The 18,181-nt window shown below is 45.9% G+C and overlaps 1 protein-coding gene across 1 annotated transcript; it reads right to left on the bottom strand.

Moving 5' to 3' along the window:
* Positions 1 to 5,037: 5,037 nt before the first annotated feature.
* Positions 5,038 to 15,405, bottom strand: LOC144888869 (uncharacterized). Its single transcript, XM_078768458.1, has 3 exons — positions 15,345 to 15,405; positions 8,351 to 10,251; positions 5,038 to 5,358 (listed from the first exon to the last, which is right to left on the bottom strand). Exons 2-3 carry the CDS (start codon positions 10,226 to 10,228, stop codon positions 5,320 to 5,322), a joined length of 1,917 nt encoding a protein of 638 aa, XP_078624584.1. The 5' UTR covers positions 10,229 to 10,251; positions 15,345 to 15,405; the 3' UTR covers positions 5,038 to 5,319.
* Between the last annotated feature and the right edge of the window lie 2,776 nt (positions 15,406 to 18,181).

Below are 18,181 nucleotides of genomic sequence, written 5' to 3'. Positions count from 1 at the left end.
GGTCAGAGGTCAACGGTTTCAAGGCAGACGTATCCTCCGTGGGCCTCGAGGCAGACCACGAGGTTCTCCTCCGGGCCTACTTGCACTTTTTGCCATAAACCAGGAACTTGATGTCCCACTGTCATGCTTTGGGAAAGGAAAATCAGGAACGGAGTCCGACTAGTACAACTCCGAATGCGATGGCAAACGTGAGAAATCGCCCGCAGAAGAGTTACCAACCATTTATTTATGAGGGGTTTGTCTCACTGGAGGGAGACTCGACTAACCCAAGACCTGTTAGGGTATTGAGGGACACAGGAGCACATCAATCCTTAATGCTTGAAGGCATTTTGCCATTGTCGGAGAGTACAGCAACTGGTGATAGTGCTCGGTTACAGGGGATCGGTGGCTGGGTTAGCGCTCCCCTTCATGTCATCAATCTAGAGTCTGATTTGGTGTCAGGACCGGTCACCGTGGGGTTGCAAGCCACTCTTCCTGTAGATGGAGTATCAGTTGTGGTTGGGAATGATTTGGCCGGGGGTCAAGTTTCTAGTAACCTGATGGTTGTGAAAAAGTCCGATATGGGAAATAACACCACACCAGTTAGGGATGGAGGCAAAGTTGGCAAGCTTTTTGTAGGTGGACTGAACTTCAAAACAAAGGAAGAGGTTCTGGAGTCTACCTTCAACAAATATGGACCGCTTTTGGAAGTGCTGCTGATAAAAGACAGGGAGAGCCAAAAGTCAAGAGGGTTTGGCTTTGTCACATTTGAAAACTCAAAGGACGCCAGAAATGCAGAAAAGGATCTGAATAACCAGGAGTTGGAGGGTCGGACCATAGCAGTAGGGAAGGCATTTCGTCGGCGTCGAGGGGACTACAGAAGAGGACAACTTGGCAGTAGTGTTGGTGGTGGCCGCAGCCGATATTGCCATGGAAGCTCCCAGAGTTACGGCAGCTCCCGAAAGGACGACTATCAGGGTAGCGGCCGAGAAGGAGACTGTTATTCCCGTGACTACAGTGACAGGTGGTCCAACCTTGAATCTTAGGGAAGTTAGAAAGAGTTGAAGCACTGAATGCTGCGGAGCAGCCGAGCCAAAATTCCGACACGGATTAACCGTGAACGCCACGTTCCTAAAGGCATCCAGGTAGTGAACTTTCCAACACGGATTAACCATGAACGCCACGTTCCTAAAGGTGTCCATGTAGTAAACGTTCCTGCACGGACTAACCGTGAACTTCACGTTCCTAAAGGCGTCCATGTAGGGAATACTCAGCTCGGCCTCCTGGAAAAAAGTGCTATCAGAAGGCAATAGGTGGTTGTTTACCAGTTGGCCTGCAAAGAAAGTTTTCGTTGTGGTCAAACTTTCTTTCCTGAAGGGGGGAAGTGTTACGGACTCAGCCTTAATGATTGTTGTTTTGCGTATTGTTGCTGGTTCGAAGTATTCTAGATATTATGCTTATTGTGACTTAAGGGAAATGGTTGTTGTGAGTAAAAGATTTAAAAGCGCTCCTGGTAAAATGTGGCCGGAAATCCGGATCGAGACCGGAAGAGGTGGAGTGAAGAAAAGGAGGTGGGAGGAGATCGGAAAGGGAGGTGGTGGTGGAGGCTCCGGGCTGAGCGTTCGACGTACAGTGCGAGGGAACTTTGCGTCCTTGAAAGGAAGTTCGGTCGATAAGAAATATCGCCGGAGTGCGGGGAGCCTGTGTCGCCGGGTATTCTCAATGAGGTACCGGAGGATCCAGGCCTTGAGAATCTGGGTTGGAGCGAAAGCCGTCCGCCATCTTGGCCACGCGGGCACCCTGCAGGGAACAGGCTTTTGTCATGTCGGCTGGGCATTATTCCCTGGTGGATTGCCGGGAACGGCTGTGCCAGAAAGGGACACGTGAGAATTATATGGAGGCTCGCGGGTTGAACCGCAACGTGTACGTCGGAGCGCATCTTTGTGAGGTTCCTCGCCACCACTGTGCTGCTGGGGGCTGAGCACGTGACCTCAGGGTCGTCTCGCTCGTCCACGCCTCAATTGACCACCGGGCCTTGACTCCCCGATCGCGGGAGCGCACAGAGCCATTGGGACTTCGCCTTGGAGGGGAGCAGAGACATTGGGGGAGGTGCCGTGAGTGGGGTTAAGGGGATTGACAAGGATATCATCGTAAGATTTGAAAGTAGGGGTGATTGCCCCATTGCTGTATGGCTCTTTGTGTGTGATTTATAATATAGTATGGTTTGTTTATAACTTGGTGTGGTTGCATCATTGGTTCGGCTGTTTCATTTGCTGGTCCCATTGAGGGACGTTATTTGCTGGGTTTCAACCAGGGATAACACATCTTTCTGCCGGGGACCCTCTCGGGGTTCGGAGGTCCACCGAGACCAGAGGTAAGGGGGGGCCCCTGTAACACCGCGCACAGACTTCGCACCAACGAGCGCATTTTCACGCGCAAGGACGTGGGAACTGGCACGATTCCTGACGAGGTTCAAGAGCTGATTCGAGCTAAGTGCCACAAAAAACACATACAGTCACGTGAAAAAGTAAGTACACCCCATGTAAAGTTTTGACTTTTTCAACATATTTCAACATACAGCTATTTGATCTTCATTTCAACAATATTGATAGATAAAGGTGATATAATATAACAAATAGCATGAAACATTTACATTTTGTAGTCCATTTTATAATTTAAATAAATATAAATGCAAATTTCGCATGTGGAAAAAGTAAGTACACCCCTACATTTATCACTACTTCAAATACCTAAAGTTAGAATCAGGTGCACCAGCTCAGGTGCAAATGATTAGAACATCGTTAGAGAGGATCTTGGAGGAACCTGTCTTATTTAAACCTCAGACATTTAGTTTGGTTTGCTCTTTGTTGTTGAAGTGTGCGGGTCACCATGCCTAGATCAAAAGAGCTCTCTGAGGCTTCCAGAAAGAAGGTTATAGATGCCTACGAGTCTGTGAAGGGATTTAAAAGGATCTCCAAACAATTTGAAATCAATCATTCGACTGTCCGGAAGATCATCTACAAGTGGAGAAGATTCCAAACAACTGCGAACTTGTTCAGGCCAGGCCGCCGTAGCAAGTTCAGCCCGAGAGCAGACCGCAAGATGCTGAAAGAGGTCTCTAAGAACCCCAGAATGTCATCACGGGACCTACAGGTAGCTCTTGCCACTGTTGATGTCAAAGTGCACGAGTCTACCATTAGAAAGAGGCTGCACAAATTTGATCTACATGGGAGGTGTGCCAGGAGGAAACCTTTGCTGTCCAGAAAGAACATCAGGGCAAGACTAAAGTTTGCCAATGAACACCGAGGCAAAGACCAGCACTTCTGGAACAATGTGCTCTGGACAGATGAGTCAAAGGTAGAGCTATTTGGCCACAGTACCAGAAGACATGTTTGGCGAAAACCAAAGACAGCATTTGACCACAAGAACCTGATACCAACTGTAAAGCATGGTGGTGGAAATATTATGGTTTGGGGCAGCTTTGCTGCACCAGGGCCTGGGCAAATCACCATCATAGAATCCACTATGAATTCTTCATTGTACCAGAGGGTGCTTGAGGATAATGTGAGGCCATCTGTCGGAAAGTTGAAGCTCAACTGAAGTTGGACCTTGCAACATGACAAGGACCCTAAACATATCAGTAAATCCACCAAGGAATGGCTGAAAAGAAAGAAATGGAGGGTTCTGGAATGGCCAAGTCAAAGCCCGGATCGAAATCCCATCGAGATGTGGGGGAATTTGAAACGAGCTGTGCATGCAAGAAACCCCTCAAACATCGCACAGCTGAAAGAATTCTGCATGGAGGAGTGGGCTAAAATTTCTCCCAGTCGATGTCAGAGACTGGTAGACAGTTATAAGAAACGCCGACTTCAGGTTGTTTCTGCCAAAGGGGGCAATACCACCTATTAGAGCCAAGGGTGTACTTACTTTTTCCACATGCAAAATTTGCATTTATGGTTATTATACAATGGACTACAAAATGTAAATGTTTCATGATATTTGTTATATTATATCACCTTTATCTGTCAATGTTGTTGAAATGAAGATCAAATAGCTGTATGTTGAAATATGTTGAAAAAGTCAAAACTTTACATGGCGTGTACTTACTTTTTCATGTGACTGTATTTATTTCACAGTTATATATGCCTTTGTCTTTATTTGGGTCTGTCTGGGGGCGCTCCAATTCGGAATTTAGTCTTATCGTGCATTCTTTGTTACCGGCATTTTCTTGAATAAAGCCACTATTTTTGTACATTCTAACCCTGTGTCGGCTTGGAATTAATTTATCCCGGTGGGAAGAAGTCGGGTGGAAGCCGTCCAGGTAAGTTCGTCATCCTCTTTTCCCTCGCGTGTAAAGAATACCGTCATTTTTGGATTGAATGCCTTGGAGTAAAGCTCGTTTGGTCATCCATGTCGCCCTGTGGTTTTCAATACAGGGTAGTCACACGGCAATACGCAGAATCATTTGGCTGTCGGCTTCCTCATGCCGACAGAACTGTAAACCTGACGTGTCAGAGGGTTTAGAACAAATAACACTGTCCTCACTTGTGGTGATTACCTGCTTATCACTCTCGATGGCGACACTCTGCTCAGCCAATATAGTGCGGGAGCCCAGAAACATTTGTTTCACATCTCGAGTACAAAAGGTTTGAGGCCTGGAATATATGCATCTATGATAGGAGACCCCAAAAAGGCAATTCTTAAGTTCTGCAATTCTGCACAGCAACCAGGGGGCGCCACCAAAGACCCCTAAATGTGACTCTTAATTCACAATTTGAGTACATCTTTCAAACTTGTCTTAAAATGTTCTCTATAGGAGTGGAAATCAGAATTCCCAATTCTTAAGTTTTCAATTTGTGTATTAGGTCGCTTAAGAACGACCTAATTAATGCTAATTAACGCTAATTAGCATTTTTAATTCACAATTTGAGTACATCCATGAAACATATGGCAATGTATTCCTTAGGTCATCCTAAATCAAGATCAGTCATTCTTAAGTATCCATTTCATGTATTAACCCACTTAAGAATGCACACTGACAAAAAGGAGAAACATAGATTGTATACAAACACAATGTTTTATTTTTTTATAAACTACACAAAAATGTACTTAGTATGCATGAATTATGCTTCAAAATCAGATCATAGTAAGTCATGTAGTAAATTGGCGTCCTGGTTCTACCGCCCATCAACAATTAAATCTCAAATCTCGGAACAAAAAACAATTTTTAATGTTAATTTTATAAAAATTAATACCTAATGTCTAACTTTTACTCTATTAGCGATATTGCTGTTTTATCTCTGACTATCGCTTATAAACTATTTAACATGTTTAAGCTAATTACCCTGAACTAAAAACAAATTTTAATGTATGTAAAAACTCAACTAACTATATCAACGAAAAATTATTGAATTTATCTCAAACATCAACATGATTGTATATATGTTGTTTTATCCAACATTCCTAACATTATTTTGCTTAAAATTTCAAAAACATTACAAATTCCCTGTCAGGATGCTTTGGATATGTACCGTACTGAATATAATCGTATGAACAGGTTTGGTCGATTGTAAACCTACACATCACCATCATCACCATCTCCTTCAACGTCCTCTTCATCAGAAGATGACTGCGCTAGGACCTCATCATCGTCAGCATCAGCTAATTCTTCATCATCTGGAACGAGCGACTCCGGAAGTTGGTCTCCCTCAAACCAGATGGGTTTATATTGATCTCCCACTAGTTCCCATCCGTCATCCTCTGATGGGTGTTGCTGGATGATTGGCTGGTCAGCATTGGCCCACATTCTTGAAACAAGCGATACACGCTTTATGTGGGCAGCAACCTCTCTTTCGCATGGAGGAATACTACTGGCATCAGCTCCCTTCAGCTTTTCAAGTGGGTTCTTTCCTCTTAACTTGGGCTTGTAAATTCTTTCAAAGGTCTTGAACCTGTAGGCGTTTAACGTTTCCTTCGACTTCTCTTTGGCTCCATACATTATAGCAGTGAATTTCAAGAGTGTGTCCTTGCATTTCTCGCTTGGCAGTCCATCTGTTGACAAAGCTTTGAAAGCTTGCTGTACATCGGGCATCTTTTCCAGCTTATTAAAGGGCTGAACCTTGCCCTTTCTTACAAATGCTGCGGTGTAATCCGAGCCGGTAAAGGCATGGAAGGCAGGGAGGGAACTGCACAGTTGTGGTCCCAGTGACTTGGATATCGCTGTTAGGTCAATGAGCCTCCGATTACGCTTGGATGTAGTACCGACATCCATCCAGATGTGGCTGCTGAATTTCTCACAATGATAGAGCAGAATAACAGCTATGTCCGTGTCTGAGGCGCGTATTACTACATTTCCATTCGAGGTGTCTGCTGCCTTTGCATGCATGCAGATCTTGGTATCCGCTTCTTCATGGTTGTTACTGAGCATGTCTACGGTATCTCGCTTGACCTCTCCTTCGCTTACGTGGAAATGGAAGCACTGGCCTGACGGAACATCTAGGAAGACATCACAGGTCCCAAGTATATGAGCGTATGCTTGATCCTGCCATTCTCTTGCAAGAAAATCAGGAAGTTCCCGTTTGAATGACCTGGACGTTAGCGCTTTGCTGATATCGTTGGGCCTTCTTTGTGCTGGACCAGTAATAATGTAGGATCTGCTGTCCTCGGCTGTTGTCCCCCGTCTGGCTCTTTCTGCATCCTTCAGTGACGGTTGAGGGTAATCATCAAAGGCTACGTGTACCCGGACTTTGGACAATGACAATACTTGGTAGAGTATGCTCCTCGCTAGACCTCCATATGTGGGTGGTAAGTTTGGAGGTAGGGTGTGCAGAAGATATTGTCCATCTACTACGTATGCATTGATCTGTTGAGGTCCGTCTCCTTTGATCTCCTTGCTCTCCAGTAAGTTAAGCAACTTACTTTTATCTGTCTTGACCATGCTCTCATCAGGATTGCACATCGTGAGTGGTACTGGTGTAAGGGGATATTGGAATATATGCTGCAGGTCAACATCACGCTTTGATGCAAGGATTATTAGGCGGCCCATCAAATCACGAGTACACTTCAGAACTGCCACTTTCTTATCCGGTGTTCGTCTATTTCTGGCACATTCGTCTACGAATGTTTTGAGAGGAGCTTTCTTTATGGGTTGTTCAAACCTACTGTCATCGGCCTCGCATGCTGTGATGAATGCCTGGTGTAATGTCCTTCCACTTGCTGGCACATTCAGTAAACTTTCGCGGACTGTTTCACTAGTTGCCCTTCCTGTATGGATGTTGTACAACATGGTATCTGCATCTGTTTCGTTCCCAAACGGATTGCAACTATCCTGGATTTGTTTCACCATGGTTTTCACATCTCTATCGTCACGTTTTATTCGTGCAGGTCTCAGTTCAGCAGTTGTGTCTTCTTTGACTATCAGCCCAGCCATTTCGTGGAGTAGACTAACGAATGAAGCTCTAGTGGATTTCGTAAGCATCCAGCGAAGTCGTGCCGCATAATTATTCGTTGAAGAAGTGAATCCAGTTCTTCTCGAAGCCGCATCCGCGTTAATCGTCTGTTCTAGAGTCAAGTCGACCGGGCATCTACTGAATGGATGTTCTGTTCGTCGTACAGTAAAGACGCCTGCTTCCAGTATTTGACGTAGGCCAGGATGGCTGTCTTCCATGTTCATCAAATCGAGTTGGAACTTTGTCAGCCACCGACTGTAATTTACATGGTTTGTAGCAAAGAACAGTCCAATGAGTCCGGTCAGTGAGTATGTATAGAGATCGATATCATTCGTTCGAATCGCCCGTTCGAGCTCGTGGTATTTATGAATGTAATCTATATACATTCTCCAAAACTGGGCGGTTGCACCATGGCCTCCAGATCTTGTCACTTGGGTATATGCTTCATACGCGGCTGTGCATGCTTTGAAGACGTCCGAGTCTAGAGCAGACTGAAGCTGCTCCCACGTGGTCAGTTGAATGCTGCTTATCAATGCTTCTGTTTCTTCTCTGTGTGGGTAAGAGTCTAAGAAGGATGAGAAGTGTAGCATCTCAAGAGCAAGGGCTAGTATGGGGTGCAATCTCTTGCACCTGTTGAAATGTTTCCCCGTCAAAAATCCGTTTAAGGATCCGGTTGCAAGTACCTCAGATTCAGTCAGCATTTCTGGTCCTCCAGAGTTGGACAGGAGTTTCCCAATAGCCTTGAAGAAAGCCATTTCGATGTGGAATGGGCCTAACATTATGAAAATGTTATCAAATTTCGGTTTCTCAGTCACTTGTATTTGAAGTGCCAGCTTGGCTGCGCCCAGATCATAACTGACTATTCCGTATTTCTGTCCCGTCTCATTAGCACACCTCTGCGTGATGAGGAGAGTCTCCTGCACGACCTCTAGGCTGGTGATAGGCTGGCGTAAGTTTGGCATATATAGAACCTCTTGTTTTGGAAGGTGGTCACTGCAAATGCTTGCATTAAACCCAACCCACATAATAGGCAATACATCATTGCCAATGGCATGGCTCATCATCCACACGAGGTCCAGGTGGCGAGCCTTGTTGCTAACATCTGGAAGGCTGTAGACTGCAGTGTTTTTGTAACTGAACTTCGTCATCTTTGGTATCTTCCTATATGGCTGGAGTGCAGTATCTGTACTCTCAAGGGTTCTCTTCCTTTTGCCTGTCTTTACTTGCCGAGCACTAGTTGAGGTTGAAACTGCCATGACAGCAGATGCTTCACGTTCTTCATCAGGTGCTGGCACATTTTGGTACAGAATACCCATGGTATCGTGCAGCGAATTGGCTCCAGACATGGTTTGAGTCATCTCATCGAAATTGTCGAAGGCTAATCCGACTGGTTTACCTACGACTGTTCCTTTTGGACAAGCAAGCTTCTGTTCTTGAATGGATTCAGCTGTGGCAGTTTCAACTTCTTCCAATGTGTTGTAGCTTAAACAGTGACCAAACCTGTTCAGGACTTGAACCATTTTTTTACTGCCAGTGACCGACTTAACACTCATACCAAGAGCTACATGTTTTGCAGGTTTTGCGCGACCCCGTTGTACAATGAACAAGGCATCCTGACTAGACGAATTTGCGCGGCGCTTTACTGACTCTGTATATCGCTCTGGTTTTAGCCCTCCGTACAAAATATTGAAAAAATCTACTACAAGTTTTGGGGGTGACGAGTCCCCGTTTCTTAAATCCTCCAATGTCGGACATTCAGGAAGGTCGACCTTTTCAACCTTGAGCAACTGGTTGCGCAAAAGCAATGCTGCTTTGGCGATTGTTCTCTCATCAGTAGATGTGTAATCATATACAACACGAATTGCATCATCTGCGGTTTCTGCATTATATAAGATGTTTCCAAGCCTTTTCCCAAGTGAACTCTGTATCTTTATGCGCGCTTTGAAGTGACTCATCAATGTCCTAGAGAGGCTGAAGGCGCTTCCCCTGGGCGTTTCTGCGGATGCCGAACAAATATCAAGATAACGTTCATATACAGAATTAAGAAGTTCAGGTCTGTTGTCTATTATTACAGATTGCTCAATGTATGCAAAAATGTCCAACACACTGGTCTCAGAAGGCGTTTTTGTTTCACGTGTGTCCTTTTGGGAAACTCGATTGGCTGACAACAAATACGCACTTTTACATGAATGATGGTAGTGGGCCTCCTTGGCAATTAAATCCGTATCAACTACTTTTGGAATAACCTTACTGTCATTTAATGTCTTTGCTGCATTTTGGATCGATACACCGGCTTCAATGGTTTCACATCTTCCCAACAGTTCGACGCTTCCACCTTTGAGTCGTTTTATCTTTTTCTCACAGAATAGACAAACAGGTGGCAAAATCCCGGCAGATGATGTAGAAGGTGCCGACTCCTTGGATGGACGTAAATGTGGGGCATTGCTACGGTGAACATCACTGGCGGCTTTAACAGGCGGCGTTTGGGATGAGATGGCGGTAAAGTTCTTGTAACAAGAAACATGGTAACCATCCATTTCAGCAGGAGACGTAGGCAATCTCTGAACTACACCACAATAGACAGAGTCCTGGAAATGTTGCTTTTGCCGTCTATTAGCTGCTGCTGTTTCTACTGCTTCCCATTGCGTATCCTTGAAAGGTAGAACGTCTGGACGAGCTTTCTTGTCTGCACTGCGTTGGATGTGAAGAATACATCTGCGTTCCAATGATGAAACAGTAGGCTGGACAGTAGGCTGGACAGTAGGCTGGACAGTAGGCGTAGTATTGGTGGCCGATTCCATGGTTGCATGTTTCAAATCATTGTCTGAAAAATAAAATCACAGCGGGTGGTCAGTGAGCATGGCGAGTCAGTCAGTTTTGGTCAGTGAAATCCAAAAGAAGTTATTTCAAATTTTGAGGCAATAAGTCAATATTTTCTACTCAGCTGTGGTTCGAACCTGAAATCGGTATGCATACAGAACTTTGGATACCCTCATCTGCCTGGACATTTCCTGCGCGCCACCTAGGCCTAGGGCTACATAATTCTGTATCGGCCCCGAATGCTTATTAGGCCTACAGCATAGTATTGTTTGTTGGGTTAGGGTTAGGGTTGGGTTAGGGTTAGGGTTAGGGTTGGGTTAGGGTTAGGGTTAGGGTTACCATGTTTCTTGTTACAAGAACTTTACCGCCATCTCATCCCAAACGCCACCTGTTAAAGCCGTCAGTGATGTTCACCATAGCAATGCCCCACATTTATGTCCATTTATGTCCATTTATGGAAGATCTCGCGAGATCTTGGAGACGGCGGCAGGGATTTTCGAAGCTCCACACGGTCTCCACGTTTTTCGAAGTTAAGTCTGTTCACAATTGTATTTTGTCGAAACTGTATTTATCTTTCGGTGTGTGAAGTTATTGTGTGCAACTTTGGTTGTTTCTCGGTGTTTATCTTTCATAAATTGATCGTCTGTTTGCCGTGTCGCGAGCAAGGCCTTGTACAGTGTGCACTGTACAACCTTGAGGCTTTGTTTTTCTCTCAGTGGTCCGTCGTTTGTGATCCAATAACTTTCGTTCTCTGTATTCCCAGTCTTTTCACCCATAGCCTACTTCCTTGTGTAAATCTCAACTCAAAAAAAAAAAAAAAAAAAAAAAAAATACATTTCCTTCTCTGTTCTCATTCGTTTATTCATTCTTATTCGTTCGTTCGTTCTTCGACCACGTGTTTCTCCCCCATTTCCCCAGATAGTTTTCACTCATTAACCTTCAATGTTTACACTTTCCCCTCAAGTTATGTATTCCGTCATATTTTATAACACCTTTTTCTTCTTCTTCTTTAAAAGGCTGCTTTCGACTTGCTCACCAAATCAATTCATCCCAAAAAAAATATCCATCTCCTATAGTGCCTTTGTTCTACATTCGCTAAACTCTCCTGCACTCCATCCTCCATCCAGCGTCCTTAAACGTATTTTTAACTCGAAGGTCACAAGAAACTCATTTTGCAATAAATGTTCGTTTCCCATAAATCGTACACTTTCAAAAATCCAATCTCACCCCTCCCCTCCAAATCTTCCCCATAACCCCTCCCCTCCAAATCTTCCCCATCACCCCTCCCCTCCAAATCTTCCCCATCACCCATCCCTTTCAAATCTCCCCCCTTGCCCCCTCCCTCCTAAACTACTCCCTCACCCCTCCCCGCCAAGACGCCCCCTCGCCCCTCCCCTCCTAGACTCCTGCCTCACCCCTCCCCTCCAAATCTCCCCCATATCCCATCCCTTTCAAATCCCTCCCCTTGTCCCTTCCCTCCCAAACTCCCCCCTCACCCCTCCCCTTCAAATCTCCCCACCCTCATTGCTTCTCAATTTCCCCCCGCTCACTCCCCCTCCTCAAAGCGTCCTCCCCGCTTCTTCCCCCTTCAAACTCTCACCTCCATCTCCCCCAACCTTCTGCCTCGCTCTTCCCCCTCCTCAAATAACACCTCATTGTGGCTCACCCAATCACCATCAAACCTTTTGTCCGCCCCATCCTTCCCTTTCTCCGAGCTATTCTGAAATCTCTGACACACCTTCAACAGCTCTCCCTACCTCTTCCACCTCTTCCACATCTTACCCTACCCCTCCTCCCCCCTGTTCTGTATCTGATGCTCCCCCTTCCTCTTCATTAACGGTATGGACCTCAAACATCCGGGGCCTTCGTTCAAACTTAACTGATCTCTCCATACAGGTTGCTTCTGTCAAACCAGACGTGATCTGCTTAACAGAAACTTTCCTCCTTTATGATGTCTCTGATTCCATAGTATCTCTCCCGGGCTACTCCCTCCTCCGGTATGATAGACCTGAGCCTCGTCCTGGAGGCGGGGTTGCTATCTTTATCAAAAACTCTCTTCCTCACTCGCCCTGCACTGCACTCTCTCCACCTCACCCCCAGGAATACCTCTGGCTACGGCTTCCCCTTCGCTCCCACCTCTTGTTCATATGTGTGTTGTACCGTCCACCAAACAGTGATGACTCCATCTACATCTCGCTGTCTGATGATATGGACCAACTTCTATCTACTCATCCCAACTCTCTCTTCCTCATATGTGGTGATTTCAACTGTCATCATGCCAGTTGGCTGGGTGTGGGTACCTCTCTCACCAGCCATGGCTCCTCAGCAAAGGACTTCTGCGACTCACTGGGACTGACACAATCTGTCAATTTCCCGACCCGGATCTCAGTCAACGGAACATCTTCTCTTCTGGACTTGGTTATGACTAACTTCCCTGAAAATGTCTGCTGCTCTTCTTCTGCTCCGATCGGATCATCTGATCATGTCCTTGTTAAAGTGGACATCTCTCTGACCATCCTCAGGGAGCCTGCTCAGCTTCGACGAGTCTGGCATTTCACTCAGGCCAACTGGCACGGTCTTCAAGCAGCCATCAATCATCTGGACTGGTCTCCCATCTCTACCACCTCTGACATCAACTCATCCTGGGAATTCTTCCAAAGTAAATTGCTCTCTCTCATGCACAGATTTATCCCATCTCGTCTTCAGTTGTCATACCCTTCCTCCCGTCCATGGTACACGGAATCTTGTGGTGAGGCTGTTGCCCAGAAACAACTTGCCTTCGTCTCCTGGAAAGCAAATCCAACGGAAGGAAATCTCATTTCCTTTCACAAAGCCCGAAACAAGTGTGTGTCCACCCTCAGGAGAGCCAGGAAACAATATCTCTCCGTTCTCAAGACCGAACTCTCTTATCTGTCTCCCTCTTCCAAATCCTGGTGGCGTCTGGTCAAATCCGTTTCTGGTGTTTGTTCCCCCTCCATCCCCTCCCTTACCTCAAACGGCTACACAGCTGACTCCGCACTTGAAAAAGCTGAATGCCTCAACTCTGTGTTTGCCTCTAAATCTTGTGTCCCAAACCCATCCCTCTCTGTACCCACCATACCCAGTCCTACCCTGCTGCTCCTGGACTCCGTGTCCTTTCCTCCTGACAAGGTGGAAAAGTTTCTGTCAACCCTCGACTCTGATTCTGCAACTGGACCCGACGGCATCAGCCCACGGGTCCTAAAATCCTGCTCTGCTGCTCTATCTCACCCTCTCTCTGTTCTCTTCACCCTCTCTTTTGCTCAAGGTCAACTGCCATCTGCTTGGAAATCAGCCAACATCACCGCTTTGCACAAAAAAGGTGCAAAAACAGATCCTAGCAACTACAGACCAATCAGCCTTCTCCCAATTATCAGCAAAGTCATGGAATCCATCATTGCTTCTGATATGAAATCTTTCCTCTTCTCCAATGGCTTGATCTCTGATCATCAATTTGGTTTCAGACCAGGTCACTCTACTCTGGACATGCTGCTTCTGCTGTCTCAACAATGGATGGAGGTCCTCAATGCCAAACAGGAAATTAGAGCTGTCTCCCTCGACATATCACGTGCCTTCGACACGGTCTGGCACCCCGCTCTGCTCACCAAACTCTCCTCCTTTGGTATCCATGGAAATCTCCACGCATGGCTGGCGGACTTCCTCTCTAGTCGTCGTCAACGTGTGGCCCTGAATGGGTTTCTCTCATCTCCTCTTCCTGTTCAGGCTGGAGTTCCCCAAGGCAGTGTTCTGGGCCCCGTGCTTTTTCTGGTCTTCATCAATGATCTCTCTGACTCTCTCGAAAATCCTCTCTATCTCTTTGCTGATGACTCCACTCTCTGCCGCTCCATTCCTCTTCCCTCAGATCGGCAGTCTGCTGCCTCCTCACTCTCTGAAGACCTGGACAAAATCACAGACTGGTCAAACAAGTGGAACATGTCTTTCAATCCTGACAAATCTCACACTCTTACTATGTCTCTCCGAAAAGATCGACTGGACAACCCTCCCATCTACTTTCTCAACAATCCTCTCCAAGAAGTTCTGTCGCTCAAGATTTTGGGTCTCACTATCTGCCATGATCTTTCTTGGGAAAACCACATTTCCAAGCTGGCCTCCAAAGCCAGTCGCCGACTGGGCATCCTCCGTCGTGCGAAGTCCTTCCTCGGCACACCTGAGCTCCTCACCACATACAAGGCTTTCATCCGCAGCTCAATGGAATACTGTTCTCCCCTATGGGCCGGTGCTCCTGCCTCACACCTAGCTCGGCTTCACGCTGTTGAAACCAAAGCTTTCAGAATTATTGGAATCTCCCGCGATGAAGCTATCTCTGAGGGCCTTTCACTCACTCACCGCAGGCAGGTAGGTGGTCTTTCTGTCTTCTACCGACTCCTCTCCGGCCTTGCACCCCCAGCTCTCTCTGTGCTCTGTCCCCCAAATATTCCTACAGGTCGCACAAGATCTGCCAGCAACCCTCTGATGGTTAAACTGCCGAAATCTCGGCTCTCCGCTCACCTTCACTCTTTCATTCCTCTTTTCTCCCGCCTCTGGAACAAACTCCCTCACTCCCTTCAATCCCACTCCTCCCTCCAGGTCTTTAAAACAGCTGTTCACCACCATCTCTTATCTTCCCCCATCCAAAACCTTGATCTTTTCTACCCCCGCTAATTCACCCCAGATCCACCTTGTTTGAAATTCCAACTTCTTTCCTGGAAGTCCTGGCAGTGTCCATATGTTTTATACCTCTCCCACTGCCCCCTTCCCACGCCCCCCCCCCCCCCCCCAAAGCCCTCGCCCTCTCTCAGATCTCTCGATGTCTCCATGTCTCTCGGTCCCTGCTCTCAAATGTTGTGTTTGTGTCCTTCCCCCTCTCTCCCCATCTTGTCTACCGCTCCCTATGTTATATGTTTTATGTGTCGGTTTGTCTTTCTGTGTGATTAATGTTCGCTCTTTCACGAGCCTCGATATTGTATACAAAAAAAAAAAAAAAAAAAAAAAAAAAAATCCAAGGAGTCGTCACCTTCTACAACCTCTGCCGGGGTTTTGCCACCTAACCCCAAACCCTAACCCTATTTGTTGACTTACCTAAGCAGTGATCTAGGCATTGCAGGCAACATCAGACATTCTGCAGCCGATTCAGAGAATCTATGGAGGGAAAGAGCAGGAGATTCCCCATGATTAGGTCCTATGATAAACCGACAACTCCCTCTACAGGGTGTCCCAGAAAGTTCGTCCCTCAAGATAGTGTCACAAACCTGGATTGATAATGTGTTAATATTTCCCTTTAAGTCACTGGTTATTATTCCCCAAACAATGTTGTATATTGGTCCCAGTTATTCACTGCAGGACAGTCATTTCTGTAGAGAGGCACTTCCTGTTTAGGGTGTAATTGGCTCAAGTTAGGGAAGAAGCCTCCCCATTGGCTGGGAGGCCAAAACTCCTTCCTTAACCAAAACTGAACACCCTCGATCCGGCCAGCCAGACAGGTGTGTGCATGCTCAGCACTGGTGTGGGTGTCTACTTGGGGCCTGCCCTCAGGTCAGCACTCCAGCCCCTCCCTTGCATATAAGGGAGGGCCAGCCAGGGAGTGGAGGGGGGATAGCAGCCAGTGACAACCCAAATTCCGTTACAATACTGACTGCATTCTTAAGTGGGTTGATGCATGAAATGGACACATAAGAATTGCTGTTCTTGATTCACGATGATCTACTGAACAGTTTGGGACCAATTTGAAAGATGTACTCAAATTGTGAATTAACACTCACCTTTCCAGGGACGGGGTCAATGAGTACATTTTGCGTTCTTAAGTGGGTTAATACATGAAATGGATACTTAAGAATGACTGATCTTGATTTAGGATGACCTAAGGAATACATTGCCATATGTTTCATGGATGTACTCAAATTGTGAATTAAAAATGCTAATTAGCGTTAATTAGCATTAATTAGGTCGTTCTTAAGCGACCTAATACACAAATTGAAAACTTAAGAATTGGGAATTCTGATTTCCACTCCTATAGAGAACATTTTAAGACAAGTTTGAAAGATGTACTCAAATTGTGAATTAAGAGTCACATTTAGGGGTCTTTGGTGGCGCCCCCTGGTTGCTGTGCAGAATTGCAGAACTTAAGAATTGCCTTTTTGGGGTCTCCTATCATAGATGCATATATTCCAGGCCTCAAACCTTTTGTACTCGAGATGTGAAACAAATGTTTCTGGGCTCCCGCACTAATAGGCTAGTCCTGCCACTCTTCCCGAGGAGGGAGTTTTTTTAAACAAAAAAGTTCAGTCTGTTCTCATCAAGACAGAGGAATTGTTGCCAATTTCCAGGGACTGCGGTGCTGGATTCCACTTTTCTTCTCACTCCTTCCCCATGCCTCTCGCGTGTGGCTGCCTTCAATTAATCTTTCTGGTAGATATCTCAGACGATGTCCATTCTCTTTTCAACATATTGCAGTTGCCTCTGGAGATATGGTAAGAACACTTCAGCTGCATGGATGCCAAATGTTCTATCTGTGATTCCTTTGAGCATATTCGCAATAGCAGCTCCATCAATAAGTATGGCATCCGTAGAAGGGGCTCCTCTGTAGGCATGGCCAAATCTTCTAGGCTCTGCAACAAATCAGGCCTTATCTCTCCTAGATGAGATATTGAAGGTGGACATGGCTGGTTCTCGAACATGAAGAAATCTTTCAAATTGCCATCTCATGTTTGCTATGCTATGTAAAGTCTTGAAAAGAGATTACAATTACTCTGGAGATTGGTTATTTGCATAAGTGACTTAGTTTCTGGCTTCTTTGATGGGCAAGCTCATCAGAGATAACTTATTTGTCTTGATTGGATCAGATAGGGGCACGGAGCATTCTGCAAGTCTTTCTTTTATGAAGGACTTGCACTGAGATTTCACAATCTGCTCTGCTGTATCAACTGTCCTTCTGATCGACTCATCTGCAAAATCCTTGTTATGAAGACGAATGAGATCAGCACTGAGCTCACAAAAGGGGATTCCATTATTCTCCACAACTTGAGTAAGAGAAAGCACATATCTGATAAAAGCAGCCTGGTGGCCTTTCTTCTGCTCATGGTGTTCAGATTGGTCATCTGTCAATGATGTGAATAGTTCCCAATGTCTAGGGCTGATTCAAGGTCCTACATAAGTCATGCCACCTCTGGACCACCTACTGTCCATCTACGAAGGGCAGCATGGTTTTCTGTAAGACCGTTTTGCTCATGAGCATGGTCTGTGGGAATCTTAGAAAAGCTATTCCTGGTTTTACTTACAACAAAAATGTCCCTGGTTGAATTCTTCTGCTATGGTAGATTGTGTATGATTTAGCAAAGTCATATCCCTTTTTTTTTCTATACAGAATCGAGGCTCGTGTAAGAGCTAACACATTGAACATGAAAACATGCACAGACACATAAAACATACAATGAAGGGAGGGGGAGAGAGGGAAGCACACAAGCACCACAACAGTAGAGAACAAGGACGTTGGTAGATTTGTGGAACGGGGAGGGCTGGGGAGGAGGAAGGGGTACACGGTATAAAGCAAATGAACACGACTCGGAATTTCACTACGACGAATTTCAGGAAATAAGTTGGGGATTGAAAGAGGCGGATTTGGGGTGTTTTAACGGGGGTAGAAAAGATCAAGGTTTTGGATGGGGGAAGATAAGAGATGGTGGTGAAGAGCTGTTTTAAAGACCTGGAGGGAGGAGAGGGATTGCAGAGAGTGAGGGACTTTGTTCCAGAGGCGGGAGAAAAGATGAATGAAAAAGTGAAGGTGAGCAGAGAGTCTTGATTTTGGCAGTTTCATGAGAAAAGCCTTGTTGGCAGATCTTGTGCGTCCTGCAGGAATATTTTGGGAACAGAGCAGGGGGAGAAAGGCAGGAGAGGAGTTGGTAGAAGACAGAAAGACCACC

The sequence above is a fragment of the Myxine glutinosa genome, chromosome 14 (genome assembly GCF_964187855.1).
Source record: "Myxine glutinosa chromosome 14, kmMyxGlut1.1, whole genome shotgun sequence".
NCBI classification, from domain to species: domain Eukaryota; kingdom Metazoa; phylum Chordata; class Myxini; order Myxiniformes; family Myxinidae; genus Myxine; species Myxine glutinosa.
The sequence above is the reverse complement of the archived record's forward strand: the minus strand, read 5'-3'. Positions and strand labels throughout refer to the sequence as shown.

Bases quoted from the DNA above. Each gene is read 5' to 3' on its own strand.
- LOC144888869 (XM_078768458.1), bottom strand. From the start codon at position 10,228: ATGGAATCGGCCACCAATACTACGCCTACTGTCCAGCCTACTGTCCAG. The intron at 5,359-8,350 runs GTGCAGGAGACT...TAGTTAGTTGAG, and splicing joins CTATCACCAGCCTAGAGGTC to TTTTTACATACATTAAAATT.